Source organism: Plectrocnemia conspersa, unplaced genomic scaffold (genome assembly GCF_051122295.1).
Source record: "Plectrocnemia conspersa isolate PC_06_02 unplaced genomic scaffold, ASM5112229v1 ptg000008l, whole genome shotgun sequence".
Classification (NCBI taxonomy): domain Eukaryota; kingdom Metazoa; phylum Arthropoda; class Insecta; order Trichoptera; family Polycentropodidae; genus Plectrocnemia; species Plectrocnemia conspersa.
In genome coordinates, this window is record NW_028277172.1 from 20,141,030 (window position 1) to 20,162,399 (window position 21,370).

The window sequence follows — 21,370 nt, forward strand, 5'->3', positions numbered from 1 at the left end:
GAATTTGTAATTGCTGTATTTATGTCATTAATAAATAACACAAAAAGCAGAGGGCCCAGATTGGATCCTTGAGGAACCCCCGAAGGAGTAAATTATTCTTTCGACAATCGGCCACCATAGGTTACAAACTGTCTACGATTGCTTAAATAACTCGAGAATAACCGAGTTAAGTTATCCGAGCAACCGAGGTTCGACAATTTTTTTAATAATAACCTATGACAAACTTTGTTGTCAAAGGCTTTCTCAAAATCTGTATACACGACGTCTACATAAAGCATAAGTGCTGGACATTTCCATAATAGGTTATCCCAATGCGTCACAACATTTACAAACAAAATTAAACATAAAACATTTTTATAAAATACCAAATATTGGACCAAATCCATATAGTTGACATGGAACGGGCCAACGTATAATGCCAGCGTATTAAGAAGCTGGATGACTACTGTCATAGCCAAGTTGGAAAATGCAGATCCGCACCGAAACCGATTATAAAAATTACATTGAAAGTGTTACCCAAAGATTTTCTATAAGACGCAGTTAAAAATTTTCAAGAAGATGAAGTTTATCCACAGCAGGCAATATATGTATAACTTCTACGAGAGCATAGCAAATCATAACTCAAAGCGCCTCATATTTTCTGGATTTTCTGAATCATGGGAGAATATTTTGCATCCCACCGGTTGTGATATTGCTACAGATTAGTGTCATAAAGGATGAGACTTACGTATTATCAAAGTGAAATACGTTCCATACAACAAAGCCGAAGATCTTATAAAACTTGGCGCAAATATAATTCAAACGTAGAGAGAATTTACACTTCCTTTTGAACGTAATTCCTAAGTCTCGACTGGAAATCTCTCAAGCCAGTTTATTTCCACCAAGGTAATAAGAAATCTCCGCAGGAAATATATTGTATATATATGTATATGGAAAACGATACGACATGACACTTTTCGAAACTGAAAGTTTAACGATATTTAGCAGCCCTTTTTTATAATAAATTCATTAGTCTACAAAGTCTTTAAAGAAATTTAAAATAAAATAAAAGCTAAAAACAAAAATTCCAATGATTAAATGAAATTTTAGTATGAAAATTTAATTATTTTGATCATGTTATAGTTGTATAGTCTATTTCATTATCTTTACGACTTGTGAAACTAAAAGCGAACATCTAGTCCAGCGACGACGACGTTAGTCAGTACGATAATTTAAAGTTCTAAATATCACATATCCCAACAAAATAATGTTAGCAAATTTTCGGTGGTTTACATTTTGAGAAAGATCGTAAAAAAACAATAATCAAACAATGTATATATATATCTAAAAAGGTTTTGCATACTACACCAGCGCTTTTTGATGAACATTAAACGCTAATTAAAATTTAAAGACATACTTTATTACTTTTAAATTGTTTTATGGCAAGAATCAGATTTTCTCGTAGCAAAATCTTCATTTAAAAAATCATTAGCTGCCTTCCAAGATTTTTTTATTTTATTATATACCACAAATACTTAATAATTTAAATAAAAATAAATGTCAACATTTAAATACAATAGAAAATTAAATCGAAATTTTTCTTGGGCTTCAAAAATTAACATTTAAATGTGTTTGTCTAAGCTATGAATATTATAAATTGGCAGAGCACCCAAAACTGCACAATAACCACGCAAACTTTCTAAAGCAATCAATTACTACAAGAACTCATTAAAATATTTTTTCATAAGCTTCCAGACTTATCTAGATAAAAAAAATACTAATGATTTTGCAACGAATATACATTGTTTCATTTACACTTTGCAATTTAGTAAGGAAGGAAGATTTGGAGGTGGAGTTAGACCCCAAAGCGATTAGCTTATCCAAGCTTCTTTTAAGTGCCATTAAAAATATGTGATACTAAATGTATAACTAGCTGCAAAATTCGCACTGCATGTACATCATTTCATATTTTTCCAGGGGGAGGGGGCGGCAAAAGTTATCCAATCGGTGGTAGATTTTTAATTATTTCGATTTTATTAAGATTCATAGCATTTCATTAAAACGTGCAATCGCCGTCGCAGTGAAAACCCTCGGTTATATAATGTGCACATTAACCGTTTCAATGCCGCGTGAGACTTTTGTCGCTCGAAGCGGTCACGACGCTAGTGCTTCGCAACCCTTTTTTTCTTACGCAAGAAATTATTAACGCTAAGAAAAAATATTACATGCTGTGTTGGGTTTATAGAGTCATCTATGAAGAAGCATTAAAAATTATGATAATTTGAATAGCGAGTTTAAGAACAACCAAAACAATTTTGTTTCTTGAGCAGCGCCATGTCGTTTGCAAATAAAATAAGTATCAAGAAAATTACGACGTTGAGGCTTTTTAGGGATGTGAGAAGGTTCAACACGTGATTTCCAAACCTTTATGAGCTGTTTTTTTTTTAAATCTAAAAATACGCGGCTTTGCGATCGTATTTAGTAATACACACAAAAAAGGTTAATACTTTATATAGCAACAAGTGATAATCGAATGAAGCATATCTAAACCAAATTTTGACCATAATGAGAGCGCAAAAAACAATTATCCATTCTCAGAAGTCAAAAATCCACGTCGAAAACAGTGAAATCGCGATATCGCCGTTACAGTGGTAACGCTCGGTTATGTGGCGTTCACGTTAAGACTTTTTAAAACAACATTTTGTATTACAATAAGTGAAAATCGAATTAAGTACAACTAAACCGAATTTTGACCAATAAGAGAGCGCAAAAAACAATTATCACTACTCAGAAGTCAAAAATCCACATCAAAAGCAATAAAATCGGGTCGAAGCCGTCGCAGTGGGAACGCTCGGTAACGGTTTGAATATACTTTGATTAATGCTCTTATATCACAAGTCCCTAGTAATATCGGTAAGAATAGCTATTATATTTTTAAAACATAGTGCAATATGCGAGATGCGACTTCTATTATCGAGTATTAAGTTCAAGAACTTCAATAGTTTGCGTTTGAACAGCAAATGGACAATTCGCAAATGTCAAATTGAGATTCATAGATATTTTAGAGCACCATACAACTTCACTATCAGTTAAATTATATTTTAGCTAGTAGAAATATATATATATATATATATATATATATATATATATATATATATATATATATATATATATATATATATATATATATATATATATATATATATATATATATATATATATATATATATATATATATATATATATATATATATATATATATATATATATATCTACTGGTGAAAATGTATTTACACTCCACTAGTGAAAATATAACTTCACTGAAAAATACATATTCATTGTAACATTTATACAAGACATTTAAATAAATATTGATAAGTATGTAAAGTTGTAATCATATAATTTTACTAGCATCTACCAGTGAAAATATATTCCAATTTGATTTCACTGAAATGAAATATTTCAAAAAAATATATTTTCTGGATAGATTTGAGACTGTTTTATTTAGATTTTATTTAAGAAATAATTTAATAATTTCTGGTTAAGAATCAGGGACGTCATTTCAGATTTTTCTAGGGGGTGCAAAAGTTGGCCAATCAATAGTCGTATTTTTAATATTTCAAATTCATTAAGATTCATAGTATTTCATTAAATGACATGCATTTTTCTAGTTAAATTCAAGGGGGATGAATGTCCCTGTCACACCACTCGACCACCGATCTCAAGTTAGTTTCAATTTAACCTTTTCAGGGCCTACAAATGTGCCATGTGACGGCATACAATTCATTACTTATGTTTTCCGACACGTTCAACGTTGAACCGCCTCAATCTGTTACTTTCTTTTTCTTTTTGAATAAAATTACATAAGCTGTGGATACAATAACATATTCCACGAAAACGTCAAGGGTATGTCCATTGTTGATTCGCACTCAGGGCGTTAATTAAACACAGAATTTCCCATTCGATCGTAAAAATCCGCCGAATACAAAACAAAACGTATATAACGCCATGTTTATACGAAGCACATTGTTCATTGCTTGTGGGACTTCTTGCTGAATTTCACGTTACGTAAAAATTGAACGCGTATACACAGATCACATGTGCAACGCGATACTATTGATTCGCCAACGTCACACTTTGGTAACGAATAAAAAAGTCAGATTGGTCTTTGAACACTGATTGATGGACTTAGCGTGCATAAGTTCGATTTTTTTATTCTTCGGTCAATTTTAATAACTGTTCATGTCCAATACGCTTCTTCAAAATCGATTCTTTGGTGTATGTGGACGGTGCACGTGTCAGTTGATACGAACCGTGAAATTATACCCTTCGGTTCGATATATATTAAATTAATATGCACTGCAATAGTACGTAGTATGTCTACGGTAGCGAAACGTATTACTTTCCAAGAAAAACGCTGAAATCGATCGTGTGTGGGAATTATTACTCGAGTCCAGTATGTTGTGTAGTGTTGTTTGCATTTTAGATGAATTGTAATTTCAAAGTAAAAAGTAACTCATCTGTAATAATGTTTCTAATAGCATGACAGAAAATATTAAAATTAGCTCGTACAAATCAACTATTCACTATTTGTGGCAAAGAAGTTGAATCTCAAAGAAGACAAACCCATTTTTAAGTTAACATGAATCGAAAAAATGTTTTTGATTAGTTTCAACAGTGACAATGGGCCTTTCATTTTTTTTCGTCATATTTATAGCGACATAGAAAAAATTGGATCACTAACCATGGGATTAGGAACTGACATGACCATTTTAAACACATACACTGGCCATTTTTACTAGCCTTATATCAATAGTATATTCCACACATGACGAAGTGGCGGCTCGCGAGCCGCATGCGGCTCTTTTGTATATTTAATGCAGCTCCACAGTAGCGAGCAGTATACAGGCGGACCTCGACTTTCGCACAATTCGCTATTTCGCACATTTAAAAAAAACAAATTTTTTAAATTTAATTTTTTTTTTTTTTTTAATATAAACATGAGTGAGAAACGGAAAAACTTGATTTGATACGAACAAAAATAAATCAAGGACTAATAAACTTCACACGATTCAAGACAAAGATGGAAATTATTAGACGTTCTGATAGCGGTGAATCTTTTGCTTCAATCGGACGTTCGTATGATACAAACGGGTCTACGATATGTTCAATTTTGCAAAATAAAAATATAATTAAGGAATACGTTTAAAATTGTGGAAAACAAAGATATATTTCCACAATCTTTAAAGGTATGTTTCCAAAAAAACACAGCAAAAAAAAACATAGATGAAATGAAAAATCTTTGTCATCGTGGATCGATGACCAACATCTAAAAGATGTCCCTCTGAGTATTTCAATTGTTAAAGCAAAAGCTCTTAGTTTGCACAAAGATTGGAAGGATAGATTAAAAAAGATTTTAACACGGCTTTTCAAGCAAGTATGGGTTGGTTTTACAATTTTAAAATGAGGTATTCTTTTCATAATATTAAATTTACTGGAGAGTCGGCTGATGCGGATAAAGATGCTGCAAAAGAATTTATTTCCTAATAATCCAAAATTATTGAAGATGGAGAATATTCCTCTAGCCAAATATTTAATGTAGATGAGACGGGCTTATTTTGGAAAACTCTTTAACAATGAAAAATATGAATGAAGCCTTCACGCACCTTACAAATTTTTAAATATTATTGAAGATTGTGATCCCAATGGAGAGCGCCTATTTCAAGTGCGTAGGGCGATCAATAAAAACATAGCATGTTATAAAATACTATATGAAGAAAAGAAAAAGAATAGTGGAAAACAGTTAAGTCTTGATAACTTTTCAAAGGAAACACCCGCAAACCCTACTTAAACGCCTCTTAAACATCTTATATTTACTTGATAAATAAATATTTTCAAATACACACAATTTCAATTTTTTTTACTTCCCTCGACTTTCGAACATTCAACATTCGCACACATTTTCAGGAACCAATTATGTGCGAAAGTCGAGGGCCGCCTGTAATATGCCTGCTAAACCACGTAAGGTATAGCAGGCACTCGTTATGTTTCTGCAAAATTAATTATGAAAAAAGAAATGCTCGATTTAGTAGCAGTCAAGACACAATATTGAACAATGCTTAAATATCCCATAACAAACTTGTAAGTGTAGCAACTGACGGAGGACTTTATGTAAAATCTAGGTTTCATAGCCTCTTAAAAATTGATTCTATATTTCAGCTGTTTATACCTCTTCATTACATAACTCACCAGGAATTATTTCAAATATGATGAACGTCTAACAGTCAATGGTGAGCGCTATAAACGATTATTTTTGGCACGGAATCAAATATATTGATGTGGAAGACACATGGTTGGATTTTTGGACACATGGTTGTGCAACGTTGGATTTTTTGCGTGAAAAATTCCCATGTCGCATTATTTCACGTTTTGGCGCCAAGTTCATGCGATTTGACGCCGTTAGATTTTTTTTTGGGGTTACGCTTCGTGTCTACGCCGATAAACCCGAACCGTTGGAGCACTTAAAAACCAACATATAACCGAGATATCGCCCGAAATTTATGAAAAATTACATCAAAGGCGGCCATTTAATTAATATCATTTTTTTTAGTTAATGAAATACATATGTTCGATTAATAATAAAAAATCCGAAGATATCCTTAAATTTGTGTGATTTTTAAATGTTCGGAAATTCGTTTTACAAAATCTTATTGAATACAACATATTAATATATTTTATGCATTCCCAAATAATATAACAAACCACCCGATTAACGCCAGGTTAATAAACTCCTTACGATTTTAGAGTACGGCTATACGTGATTCCAAATTCCGTTACGACAAATTCGCACTGGAGTTATAAAGCCTAAAATTTGCATAAAGACACCATGTATCACCACCAGCACGAATAAACTACATAAATTCTAAATAATTTGCGACTATCAATAACTGCCAAAGTAATTAACCCAATCGTCGGCTATGTTTATCACCGTATCACGAAAGCATCTTACGTATTATATTGTAAAATAACAGTCACGTTAATGCTCGAGCTTAGTCATATTAGCATATTTTAAATCACGTTAATAGTCGAACTAGTAATTTGTATTAATAGTTCCAGGCCATAAGTCATTGTACAAATCTAGGCAGATCATAAACGTTCAAATTTAACATCTTAATCGATTAGACCCGCAACCGTGAAGCGACAAAACGGCAAATTAAACGATCGAAGCAACACGCGTCTAACCAATTGGACACAGAAATCTGTCTTCTTCTAAAACACAAAATCCTAACCTTGACGAAACGCAACAGCTTCGCGGCGGTCATCTTCCACAAATCGATCCTCCGGATACAAAGTCTCGGTACCACATCAAATACATGTGGCCGCAGACGGACGGACACGCGTACGTTCGATCCGGAGGCTACTCTTTTAATGGTTGTTTGTACCGTTGATCCGTTCCTCCCACGTTCCGCTCAATATATCAAGCATTGGCCAAAATGCGCAGAGGTGCTGCTGCTCTCCTCAACTCTTCTGGCGTTGTAACGGTTCAGCTTAATTTATGAACAGCCGCGTTGGAAGCACGTCAGTCCAATGTGTGGACACAAAAAGTGAGTGAGTGACTAGCTGTGGGCGAAATTGATCCTTGTTAGGCCGAGTTTGGTTCAATCAGCAGCGGTGGTAATTATTAAGAGACATCTGGTTCGGTCAGATTGTATCCATTGGAACACCTTGATAGAGCGAAACGAATCACGGTGCAAACCTATTTAATTTTAATTTATTTTCATTCTAAAGTTTTAACCCATCTTCAATCGGTGACTAATACATAAAAGACCGAGGTTAAAATATAGTGTTTTTCAATTTCATATGTGTCAGGGAAATCAGAATTAGTGACTATTATATATCTATAATTCCGATCGATCATTATATATTAAGTTTTCCAAGATTTTCCTAATCACGCGGATAAATATTATGATGAATAATTAAAATTAAAATCAAGATAAGTCATGCATAATAACAAGTATTGATTATAAGCTGTAATAACAGTTTATAAATAATAAACACTGATTTCAGTTTAGTGTCCTACTACATATTTAGTAGTTGTTGTAACGTGTTAGTCTAATACCTGTCATGTTACAATGAAAAATTAACAATAAATAAAATGATTGAATATATAGACTTCCTAAATTTTGGCACACCATTGTCATTCTAAAATACTTAATTGGCGCAAGAGATTCCCGTAGGGACCTATTTTTAAATGCAAATTTATATTCACAATTTTATTATATTTTGAAATAATATAAAATCAAAATTCAATCCATTGAGCGTTACTTCTATTATAAGTAATAACAATGTAAATGTAAAATAAATATTGCGCATTTTTATAAACAAAAATTCGAGTCTGTTGCGGGGACCCGAGCCCGTAGTTTCCGAGTTACTAGTCTAGGCCGCACGGACTACGCTATTTTGTAAATATACCTTTAAATACATTTTAATGTTATTCTTTATTTGGGGTAAAGGTATAGTAAAAATACTTTTATCATTGTGAAAGTTTACATATGAGTATATTTTATTATCAGAAACATTCACAAAATGAACTACTCGATATGTTAAAAATACAATATAACTGCAAAACTACTATTATTCTCAATTTTTTTAATTTACAATGGTCAATAACAATTTCATACAAACTACAAAAAGATTGTGATTAATGGCAACAAATTAAATGGTAATAATTCAAATAAACATTAAATAAACAAAACAAAAAAAAATAAAAATACGGTCAGAATTTGATTAACAGCTTGATCATAATTATATCATTCAGGGTCAGAATAAATATCAAATGGTTAGAATAAAAATATAGAACGATCGGATATTACAATATTTGACGATCATGTGAATTTAAAAATATTATAACATTTATAAATATAAATGTGCAGTAAATTATTAATTTCAGAAATATTTCGCTTGCACATAAACTGACTGAACAGTGAACACTCCATAAATAACTCTCAACGAATCTTTTTGATTGTATATAGGACGCAAAAGTATTCAGAGCAACGAACGAAGCGGGAATAACGACAGAGCGGTATCGGATAGCACACTCGGCTTGTTGTGTTGTCATCTGAGTGTTGCGAGCACAATAAAATAAGTTGGACCTAAAACACCTATAATAATGACCATTTATTACTATGCTGACTACTGTCGACATAAAACTGAGCTTGAGGTTAAAATACAGATCATGGTTAAATCATGAGGTTAAAATACAATAATAGCTATTCTTTATAAATACTGACCACTAAACGTAATACGGACTGAAAAAAATATTCAGACCATCTGACAAAATAATTCTTAGAATTTATAATAATACAAATACCGAGCAATTAATATAAATTCTGACTATCTAATATTTATTCTGGCCGCTTATATTTTAACCGATGTATTCTGACATTTTAATATAAATTCTGACCCATGTAATATATTATAAATTCTGACCACAAACGTATTAAACTTCTGACCTGAAAAATACGAGCCGTTTTTAATCAAGTTTATTGCATCCTTATTCAAGACTCAAGTTAAGAACTAATGTAATCAGAAATAATAGCTGATAATTCATAAAGGTTAAAAAACAATTTTAGAAAGCACGAAACAATGCAATGATAGGTCCAAAATTTGGTATTTTTAAAAATGCACCTTTTTATAAAGTAGTAAGTAACAGTAAACAATGAAATAGAAAGCAGAACTATGAAATACTTTTGTTAAATGTTACCTACTGACTGTGATTTCTGAACATAGTATAACTAGGCGATTTATTATTTCACAACTTTTGGAAGCATTTGAAAGCTATATAAGACGACAGTGTAAATATCAACAAACAGCTAAATATTAATTTAAATTGAATGAGTGAAATATTAATTGAAGCAATCCATACAGAAGGTCTGCGGACATTTCAAAAAAAAATGCGCTACACGTCCAAATGCCTCTGCGCTCTCGTAAAAATTAATAGAAAAATATATAAAACTTTCTCGATCAATAACTCGAGATATTTGCTTAAGAAAATATCTTCATTAGTAAATTTCGCTGCACACCAAATAAATTTTATCTATTTTTTTTATAAAAATAATTGATTGATTGAAGGTTACGACTTTTTTTTTACAAAATAATATGAATTATTAAGCACAACGTGACTATATGTAAGCAAAAATTATTTTTTCACTTTTTTAAAGTAAAACATTAAAAATTAAAATACAACGATGACGGTATTCTTGTGTTTTGAACAACAGTACTGTACCGTGTCATATGCGTAATACTATGACCTGTCCTATTCAATGTATGTATATTTCATGTTGTCTCATTTATCATATGTTTTTTCGGGTTCCTAGCCCAAAGGAGTGTAGCTAGAGGCGAAACATTGTCCTCGGAATGGTCCTTTAAGATCTATATGATCATCCCTTGAAGACCGGCCTTTTGTATAGTAGGTTGGGGAGGTCTCCAGCGAATCACAACCATACAGAGATAATTCAAAAAATTTTGCGCTCGTTTATTCAACCAACGAAATATGTCCACGCCTTTAGAGTAATATGCTAGATGGACATTTCAAAAGATTGAATATTAATGGTGTTTTTTTCTGTCGTCTGATATTCGTTATCCGTCTCCTTCAATTTATTAGTGAAGTCGTGCCTAGCCTCTGTATAATGTACTAAAGCGAAAGTCCGATCAAATAAAAGTCATAGTTCAACCAATTCAAATTCGAAAACGGCATAGTAAAAAATCACTTTTTTCCAAACCTTGTATTTTTTCATTCTTAATATCAATCGTACATAGGGGTAGTTTAAATGCAAAACTCAATATGTTCATTTTGGAAAAGTTATACAAACAAAGTTTAAGAGTTAAACTTTTAAGCCAAAGATATGTTTGGAGACCATCAATAATTTCGCGCCGGTTTACTCGACTGCGGCTGTCCTAGCGACAGCTTAGGTAGGAGGTTGAAGTCCGCTCAATGTACTGAACCGAAAGTCTGACTATTTAAGAGTCGTAGTTGCTAATGAGCCGAAACTTATGGCATTAAACAGACACTGAAAGCACAGCGTTGTTTCAACCGAGACCTAATAAACTCGGTGTTGTAAACAGTGTAAAAAACATAAGCCTTATATTTTTACTTTCCTAATATTCCTCGTATATAACGGTGATTTTAATGCAAAATTTATTATGTGAATTTCAGTAAAAGCTGGTGATTCGTATAGCTTTATACAAATGTTTTTCAATGCCAAAAATCTACATATAAAATTTTAATACAATAAGTATAAAAAGATTTGTTTAAACATCATTATCTATTTAATGTCAAATTGTTACATAACAAGTTTGACATTTAAACCAGCAATATGTTTGATAAGATAAAGATAAACTAAAAATGTATACAATGAACACTGTTTGAATATCGCTGCATCAAAATCAGTTGAGCAAATTCCGAATTTTGAGGTAAAATAAAATAAATTATGCAGTAAATGTTGACAGCTGAGAGTTTAAAGTTAGTAAAAATAAAAAATAATCATAAATAATCCTATCCTATGTACTTTATGATTCAATAAAAAAATAATCTAAAGACTGAAAAATGTATTCTCTATTGCGTTAATTTTGGGACACCCTATACAAACGGGCATAATTTGTCTCCGCCTTATACATACGTAGAGATGATAGTCAAATGAGCATCTCGGGTGAACGATCGAATCTTACGGAAACAATAATTAGATTTCAGATCACGACAACGTTACCTAATTAATGTTCTTTCAAACTTCACTGTTTCGCTTGCCTAACGAACGTTCAAAGACGAATCTAATTTCGGCGAAACCGCAAATTATTGATTGCCCCGAGTCATTTCGAGATGTTCCGCCAAAAACTCCTCTCGTATTCCACGGGGATAAGGGGAGGGGGTCAAATCAGAATTTCTAAAGAATTAAAACGCGCCTCGCCTTCCCCGAACATAATTAATTTCCATCTTTACGCTACCTTCAATGCTCGCCTGCATCGATCGCACCGACACACTTGCAAAAACCTACAACAATTTATCAAAAAGCAATATGTCGACCAGCAGTGGCACTAGCTGCACGTCCATAGATAAACATTCAAATTAAACATTAGCAAGGCCGCGCCATGTAGCTACAACGCTCAGGTGTGCAGCAACAGCGAACGCTTAGCTGAAAAGCGATAACCTTATTTGTTATCTAATTATTTGTTTTAATTTAATAAGATATAAATGAAAGCGACAGTTTAAATATATATATATACATATCAAGTAAGCGATGATTCAATCATAGAATATCTTAACGGTCCAACCAAATATACAATACGACGATTTACCGTATTCTGGCGAATAGCAGACCGACTGCCACAACGACACAATATTCGTAGTCGTTCGACATTATCTCAGATAATTATTATTAAGATACCGTGCAAAATTGCGGTCGTAAAAGAAAACTTTAGGCAGATGAGGCGTGAGTTGACGCTTATCTTCAAAAAAATAAAATTTCAAAAACGATTATTTAAAATGATCGTCTTCGAAGAGACAAAATGTGACAATAGAACATCGAGAGGTTGACAGACGGCGACTGGTAATTGGGCTCGAATGAAACGAACCATCTATCAGTTGCGTCATTGGCGGTGTCCAAAGTGTGCAAAACACGCAGGATTCCTAGTTATGAAAAACTGCCAAAACATAAATTTGTTTTTCAACAATACAGCATTTCATTGTTTTCACGACCTACTTGTTAGGTTCGAAGAGAGTACGTCCATATATACATAACAGCAGAATCTCAAAAAGGAATTGCCATGATTATATAATATGCATAAGGCACTGCCGACACCCTTGTTCGTGGGATATATCAGGCATGGGAAGCCTCCGGCCCGCGAGCCGTATACGGCCCGTGAGCTCATTTTGGTCGGCCCGCCGCAGATAGATAGAAACAATAAAAATTTAATTCAATTATTAAATGATGTGCCTTTTTTAATATCCATGACAATAAACTTCTTTGAATATACTTTAAATTTTGGTGTTCATGCATGACAAACAAATGATACCTTTGTAAAGGGTGATTTTTTAAAGGTATACAACTTGCAACGAAACACATAAAAATTATGGTAATGGCCATGCTATTGGCTTTATTGGAAAGATAATTTTATGCCATTAGTGTTTAAATATGATTTCAGGCACATGTGCGCCACGTCTAGCTCTAATAAAAAGCAATTTTCGACCAATTTTTCGAGCAGCTGGGGGCCATATATCGACAATAAAGCGGCGAATGTTGGCTTCCAAGTCGTCCATCGAATCTGGTATATCAGCGTAGACAAGCGACTTCACATATCCCAAGAGAAAATAATTCAAAGGTGTTAAATCACGCGATCTTGGCGCAACAAGACACACAATCAATAAATTGATTGTGTGTCTTGTTACGCCGTTTTGTTGAAACCAAAGCTCTTCCACATTAATGCCATTCAACTGGGGAACGAAGAAGTCAATAATCGTGGATCTATAGCGCTCCCCATTCACTGTAACTTTCTGATCGATATAATTTTTGAAGAAATATGGACCAGCTTATATAACACACCAAACAGAGACTTTTGTGGGTGTAACGGCGTCTCAGTAATGACTTATGGAATTTATTTACTCCAAATGCGGCAATTTTGTTTCTTTACATAGCCATTCAACCATTGAAAAAAAATGTGGTGAGAATGAAGATCAAGAGCAATCTCGTTTTTAGCCCATTCACCGAACGTACGACGCACAGATGGTCAAGTGGCTTTAAGTCTTGCATGAGCTGGATCTTGTAAGCTTATAAACCAAGATCTTTCCGCAAAATTTTACTCAGTTCCAATTTCTGTGCATGATGTCGAATCGACTCATTCGGGTCCTCCTCAATACAACGCTCCACATCAGAAACAACTTCTTCGGTGCGCACTGTACGACGTCTCTGCGGATGCGTATTATCAATTAGAGTACGCGTGGTGCGAAAACCATTCATGGTTATTTGAATTACATACTCGGATGGAGGATTATGTCGACTGTAAAATGGACGCAGCGCGCGGTAAGTTTCGCGTACTGAACCACAATTTTCGAAATAAATTTGCACAATTTGTAAGCATTGTTCTGGCGTAAGTCTATTCATGGTGAAATGACAAACCAAACTGAGCACAAATCCACTGTCAGCTGTCAAATTGGCTGTCGCTCTTAAAAAACACCCTTTAATTAAGAATTTTGATTTTATAAATATCCAAATGGCCCTTAGTATAAAAAAGGTTCCCTTTACCTGGGTTATATGGATGAACTCTAAACAAATCGTCTTGGAAAAGAAAACCAATATGATCTACACAAGAAACAGCAACAGTACAATCCAAATACAATAATAGATTTATATTGAAAAGAAGTCACCAAAACAATTTCTACAGATTTTTTAATAATATATATTTTGTAATGCTCAATGTGTCACAACGGAGTAAATAATAATTAGTAACTCATGCTCATTTTTGTTACACAATTTATCAATGTATTCTTTCGTGAGTATAGGAGAATCTAAGAAAACCTTTTACTGTTCGATCAGAAATAAAATTATATAATAATCATTAAATCTAATTTTAAAAACACTTCATATGGAATTTGAACCCAGGTCTTGCAGGTATTAGTCAATCGTGCTGGTTTTTGTATATGTATAATGATCACTAAATTCAATTTCAGACACGTTATAAATTTAAAAAAACATTTAGCTTTTTAAGGAAATCGAGCCCGGGTCTTTCAGGTATTAGTCATCGACTTACATGGTTTTATGATATGTTTACACTTCTCAGCTAATTAGTCCAATGCATAGACGTCATATCAGCTTTTTCCAGGAGGGGGCAAAGATTAGCCTGTAAGAGGTCGTTTTTTTAATTATTTCGATTTATTAAGACTTTTTATAGCAATATTACGACTTACAATAAGTGAAAATCGAATGAAGCACAACTAAACCGAATTTTGATCAATAAGAGAGCGCAAAAAACAATTATCTCTTCTCAGAAGTAAAAAATCCACGTCAAAAGCAATAAAATCGTGACGGCGACGGCACGATTTTATTGCTTTTGACGTGAATTTTTTACTTCTGAGAAGTTATATTTGTCATATAACTAAAACTAGGATAACAATTTTAATATTCCTTTTCGTCGATTCTAATCTAACCTGTTTCCTTAGTTACATATATCTAGCAGCAGATTCTTCAGGATTAACTCTTATTAAATAATATGTTAGCAATTTTTCCGTTTTATTTTATTAATTAAAGCAATATATTAAATATAATAATTTTTACTTCTTGACCGCGTTAAAGCGAAACCGCATAAAACGTGTTCCGAGTAAATCGAGGTGTGAGTGTATTGCCAATTGGTTAGGTGTGCGTGAATAAATTGATAACTCGAGATGTATGAAATTTGAAATTAATCGTATTTCGTGATCTAGACTAATATGTCTCTCGATAGGAGTTCCCACAACTTTGTTTCGATTCACTGATCAATATATAAACCACTCTTTTGCCAAACGCCATAATTTTATAACTTAATGTATACGATTTGAAATACATATCAATAATAAACTACATAAGGAAAATGATTTATAACTATTGGTTTAAGAGCAATTAAAAATAATGAATTTGCTATAAGAATATCAAACATCGACATTATGAGCTGAAATCATTTTTTACCACATAAAATTAGTGGGAAATGTTTTGATACATTTAGCCAAAATGATGTCCATGAATAACTTGAAGATAATGTCTTGAATGACAATGATATTATTGGTATAACTCTAGATATCGTTGAAAAACCAGAAAATGAATCAGAAGAAGATGAAAATCCAGTCACCCTAACTGCAAATATAATTCGAAATGGTATTCAACTTTGCAGTAAATTGGCAAACCATTTACTTGAAAAATATGAACCATGGATATAAAAAATGGTATAAATTTAAACTTTTTTTGTGGCTAAGATGAAATTCAAGCATCATTAGTGATGCTAAATAATTTTGAGTCACATATGTACGTCTTACAATTTCACTTAAGACGGCTCCCGTGTCGACTACGCGGTTACAGTGTTCCGATCATTCCGATCGATCATCACAGATTAGGTTTTTCCTAATATTCATGATGATTATAGCCGTTGTAGATCGTGCATTATATGATATAAAAATTATTTTTCTATGAAGGGCTAAATGTAGGTCATAGACGACTTCCACCTTGACGGATACTGTTATCAAACACTTGTATAACAGCGTTTTTTGTTAGTAAAATCCAATAATATCCGATAAATTTATAAATATTTAGGATTAGATCAATATGTTTTAAGCTGAATACTGTATCACGAATAAATATTTTTTTTCTGTGGGATTTAATTTATACTGCTCTTATGTACTCTCCCTTGATTATTCAACAGATAAGAAATTTAAAGAACAACCATAAAAAACTAAACCATACAACGAAAATTTTGAAAAGCAAATTATTTATTTTTTAGTGAGATTTTTCTGTGAGAACTACGCATTTTTTAATTGCTTTAAAGGAAACCTCACAGCGGTATTAACGCCACTGTCATGGCCATATCAATTCTCAATAATTTTGGTAAATTGCAGCGCAATTTAATTCATGTAAATATTGAGCCATTTATGTTGCTTTTATTCATAGTATGACAATATTCTGAATAAACCAACACAACAGTATAATTCCGTATAAATATGTATGTTATTATATTATACGAAAAGCTGACGCACCACCTACCATCATAATTCATATTCATCAAATTCAAAAAGGACGTGCCTTTATATATATTTATTTTTGTTATTATTATACTATGTTCTTCACCTTCGAAACAGCCATTTTTCGCACGCCTCCTGCCGGTCTTCCGCGCTGGCGTTCAGTTTTGACCCTATAAATCATCAACAAAGTGGCGTTCTTAATGAAATTTTCGATTACTTATAAAGTCGAATCTACCGTTAACTATTATATCGTGTAAACATTCCTTAAGCTTGTGCAAACAGTGTAGAAAAAAACTAGTCGAAAATGTGTTTAAACAGTGCCATATAAACAGTGACTAAGCACTAAGCTATTCTAACATTTTAATTCCGTATTAGAAGTGTGAAACTGATCAGTTTTATGAAGTATATATATATATGTCAAAATATGTGCGAGATGCCTGTTGAATAATCATTAAAAAATACATATTGAAGAACAGTGTACGCAGTGCAACATTTGCTTCAAATGTAAATAATAAACAACATTACGTCCATTTTTGACACCAAAATTGCATACAGCTTGTTCACTATCCAGCGCTGCTATCCAAAAAAAGAGAGCATAATTAAAAAAACGTTAAGAACCACTGTCGCAACAAATCGCCCAACTATCCAATAACGTGACACTTGAAATTGTTTCAATTTAGTAAAAAAAAAAAAAACATTAGCGAACCTTGCCTTTGCCGGTTTTTCGGCAGAATCAATAATCGTATATACTTTGGAACCTCGCTAATCCGATTTTGTCTAAAAACATAAAATAAAACCCTTCGTCGTTATTACAATACAATACACTCGAATGAAACAAAAAAATTATACGAAAAATTCATTCGAATTGTCTGACTTTTCATTGTGTCCATTACAGCATTTAAATGTAGTTTTTTTATACCACTCTGTGTGTATTATCTACAAAAAATAGCTACATTTTTCTAAATAAATACATATGTGGGTATATATGCGTTGGAAAGACGCGCAGAATTAACGTAATCATATTTTAAACCAGCGCATTAAAATGTTTCTCAAACTGTGTGTATTTAATATTAAACTATTTTTTATCGTTCAAAATGTTTTTTACTTGTCATTTTGTTTCAATAGAACGTAATAATAATAATATTAATAATAATAAATGTAATACACACTCATCCTTTAATTCATATTTTTTCTTTAAAAAAAAAATACCAGCCATTGCTGTTTGTTTTTTTACATGTTAATAACAATAACAATAAATGGGCTCATCCGTACCTCACGGATGACAACAGTATAAGAACGAACGGGAAGATCACGCTTGGGTTGGTCCAAGCATCTTGGCCATAACAAGCATATCGAATTCATTACATTTACAAGATTTCAATAACCATGATATTGAGAAATTATTATGAAGATAATCTAGTTAAAATGGTTCTTAGTCTTGAAACAGAAAGCGAATCTATAAGTAGTTCAAAGAATGTGAGCGAAGTCATTCAATTAAAATATCGATCATAATCACGTAATTCAACGAGAAATGTAAAATATGTATATGCACTATTAATAATAATATAAATACAAGTGAGTGCTATTTTTGGCACGAAATCGAAGATATTGATGTGGAAGACACGTGATTCCAACAAGACGGCGCAACTTGCCACACATCGGGTGTAACGTTGATTATTTTGCGTGAAAAGTTCCCATGTCACGTTTTGGTGATTTCAAAATCATGCGATTTAACGCTGCTGGATTTTTTGTGGGGTTGTGCTAAAAGTCGTGTCCACGCCCACAAACCCGAAATATTGTGCGCACCTAAAAACCAACATCTGCCAAAATATAGCCGAGATACCGTGAGTTCTGTATCTCGGCTAGTGTAAATAATAATAAATTGGATTATTTATTATTATTTACACTTAATATGATAATTGTTTTTTATGCAGTTTTTATATGATTTTGCATGACCTACATAACGTATCTAAAATAAGGGATGTGTGTATATAACATTTATTATAATATATATTTAGCTAACCAATTAAAACATCTTTTTCCATCTAAAATAAAATTACTTTTTTTATTCAAGTCACAATTTCCAACACTTAAACTATATTTTATATTTTTACCAATAGTTATTTCACTGAAAAATTGCCCTAAATATACTATATAGCTCTTTGAAGAGCCACTTTCAAATGCATCTAGTACCAAATGACCTAATGAGTAATGACATTAATCTTACAAGGTTTATTTCATTGCAATCTACCATATCCATATTTGTTTATAATATGTACCTAGAATTATATTATAACATTTATATGACCATTTACGAGCCTTAGAGTTCGTTTCTTTCGAGTGCTTTAATTAAATTTCCTGTTGGAAATGAACTTAAAAGGAAAATGTGTGTCGTTTGTATGGTATCTTTCAAGAAATAGTTGTACATGTAATTACAAATTTAAAATACACACAGACTGGTGCCAAAAATACATTAAACAACATGGACGACATTGACAAGTTTGCCTTTTCTAAATACTGCACAATTCGCCTCGGACACGACCACAAAATCGTGCCAAATCCACTATAATACATATAACACAAGCATCAGAATCCGAACGAACTTTTCGCGCACAATTCCCGTTCAACTAAAATAAATCGGCACAGTTGCGCAACGGCCGGAGTCGAGGATATCCTACGCAGAAGCGTCGCCCTCTCCTCGATTGATCTAATAAACAATCCAAGACGTACGAGGTTCCTTCGCAAAACAAAAAAGTAAACAAAGTACACACACAATAACAACGCGACGCGCGGCGTCACGACGCGTACGCGTGCGACGGGCGACCGCAGCACACTAGTGGAAGCATCAGCTCGCCAACATTTCGTCGTGCTTGCGCGCGCACGAGCACGACGAAATGTTGAATGAATTCGCGGATGTTATTAACCTTCTTTGCCAAAGTTTGCGGTGCCCGGTGGCTATTTATTCGGCGCCGCACGAATAGAGCGTCCGATGCTGACGCAAGAGAGGCGAGTCCCTATTTTCGCGCCGATTGAGAATAGATTCGCGCGCGAAGATAGTGCAAGAGCACGGTCAGGTTCGCCTTGCCGAAGTGGATACGAATAGCAATGAAAAGTACTATCTAACCGACAATAAAAATATAATAATATTAGTAGTGCACACAGTTTGAGAAACGCTGCGAATGCGCTGACTCTGACGCAATTGTTTTTGACACAGAATGATGCATTGTTTTTTTTATAAGCATACACATTTATATACTACATATGTACGCTCATATTTATATACATATATAAATACACACGAAAATGTATAAAATAAGTTAAAATAAAATATAAGAGATGTACACCATCCAGCTTTTCGTAGAAATCGCTGAAAACATCTTTGCTTCCTGAGGAGCTAGGTTATCAAATAGAGTGCACTCCACAACCCGCTACTGAATTGTCAATAACGCCTACGAGAAACTTTAAAAGTGCTTTATTGAACGTCGAAAATACAATTAAATGTATTCATCGCTCCTAAGAAAACACGCAAGATTACTAAGACAGATACGAAATATCTAAGGTTTATTCTCAGAATAATTTAACAACGAGTACTTCGTCTCCTTGGGATTCCAGACAATGGAGCTAAAGGGTGTTTCCTTTAAAGGTTTGTTTTTCAACCACACTTTTTGGCAAATACAGCGACAGCTAATTTGACAGCTAACAGTTGATTTGTTCTCAGTTTGGTTTGCCATTTCACCAAGAATAGACTTACGCCAAAACAACGCTTGCAAATTGTGTAAATTTATTTCGAAAATCGTGGTTCAGTTAGCGAAACTTACAGTGCGTCCATTTTACGGTCGACGTAAGAGTTATTCGAATAATTGATGATACGCATCCGCAGAGACGTCGTACAGTGCGCACCGAAAAAATTGAGAAGGACCCCAATGAGTCGATTCGATATCTTGCACAGAAATTGGAGCTGTGTAAGATTATGCAGAAAGATCTTGGTTTACAAGCTCACAAGATCAAGCTCGTGCAAGAATTGAAGCCGCTTGACCATCTGTGCGTCGTACGTTCGGTGAATGGGCCGAAAACAAGATTGCTCTTGATCCTCATTCTCACCACATTTTTTTTTCAATGGTTGGATGGCTATGTAAACAAGCAAAATTGCCGCATTTGGAGTAAAGAAAGTCCATAAGTGATTACTGAGACGCCGTTACACCCTGTTTGGTGTGTTATATGGGCTGGTCCATATTTCTTCAAAAATGATATCGGTCAGAAAGTTACAGTGAATGGAGAACGCTATATATCCACGATTATTTACTTCTTCGTTCCCCAGTTGAATGGCATTAATGTGAAAGAGCTTTGGTTTCAACAAGACAGCGCAACATGCCACACAGCGCGCGCCACAATCAATTTATTGAAGGAAACCTTCGATGAGCGCATAATTTCGCGTAATGGACCTGTGAATTAGTCTCCAAGATCGCGTGATTTAACACCTTTGGATTATTTATTGTGGAGATATTCGCTAGTCTACGCCGATAAACCAGAGACGAAGGACGACTTGGAAGCCAACATTCGCCGCGTTATTGCCGATATACGGCCCCAGCTGCTCGAAAATTGAACTTCCAGATTGCGCTTTATTCGAGGCAGCTAGTA

General features: G+C 33.5%; 1 protein-coding gene across 17 annotated transcripts in view; it reads right to left on the reverse strand.

Annotated features, from left to right (window-relative positions):
* Positions 1-21,370, reverse strand: part of LOC148233292 (serine/threonine-protein phosphatase 2A 56 kDa regulatory subunit gamma isoform-like) — a 76,878-nt gene that overhangs the window by 48,443 nt on the left and 7,065 nt on the right. Inside the window, exons 1-2 of one of the 17 annotated variants that reach the window (XM_088189304.1) lie at positions 19,506-19,567; positions 17,439-17,509 (exon numbers count right to left, since the gene is read on the reverse strand). The exons of 1 other annotated variant lie outside the window; for it this stretch is intronic. Coding sequence is in view for 2 of the 16 variants with exons in the window: in XM_088189316.1 (XP_088045442.1) it covers positions 7,269-7,301 (33 nt within the window). In the remaining 14 variants the exon portion in view is untranslated. Of the gene's footprint in view, positions 1-7,268; positions 7,736-16,838; positions 16,903-17,257; positions 17,309-17,438; positions 17,510-19,204; positions 19,568-21,370 lie in introns of those variants that run through there. 15 more of the 17 variants (XM_088189311.1, XM_088189307.1, XM_088189305.1 and 12 more) reach the window with 15 other exon arrangements.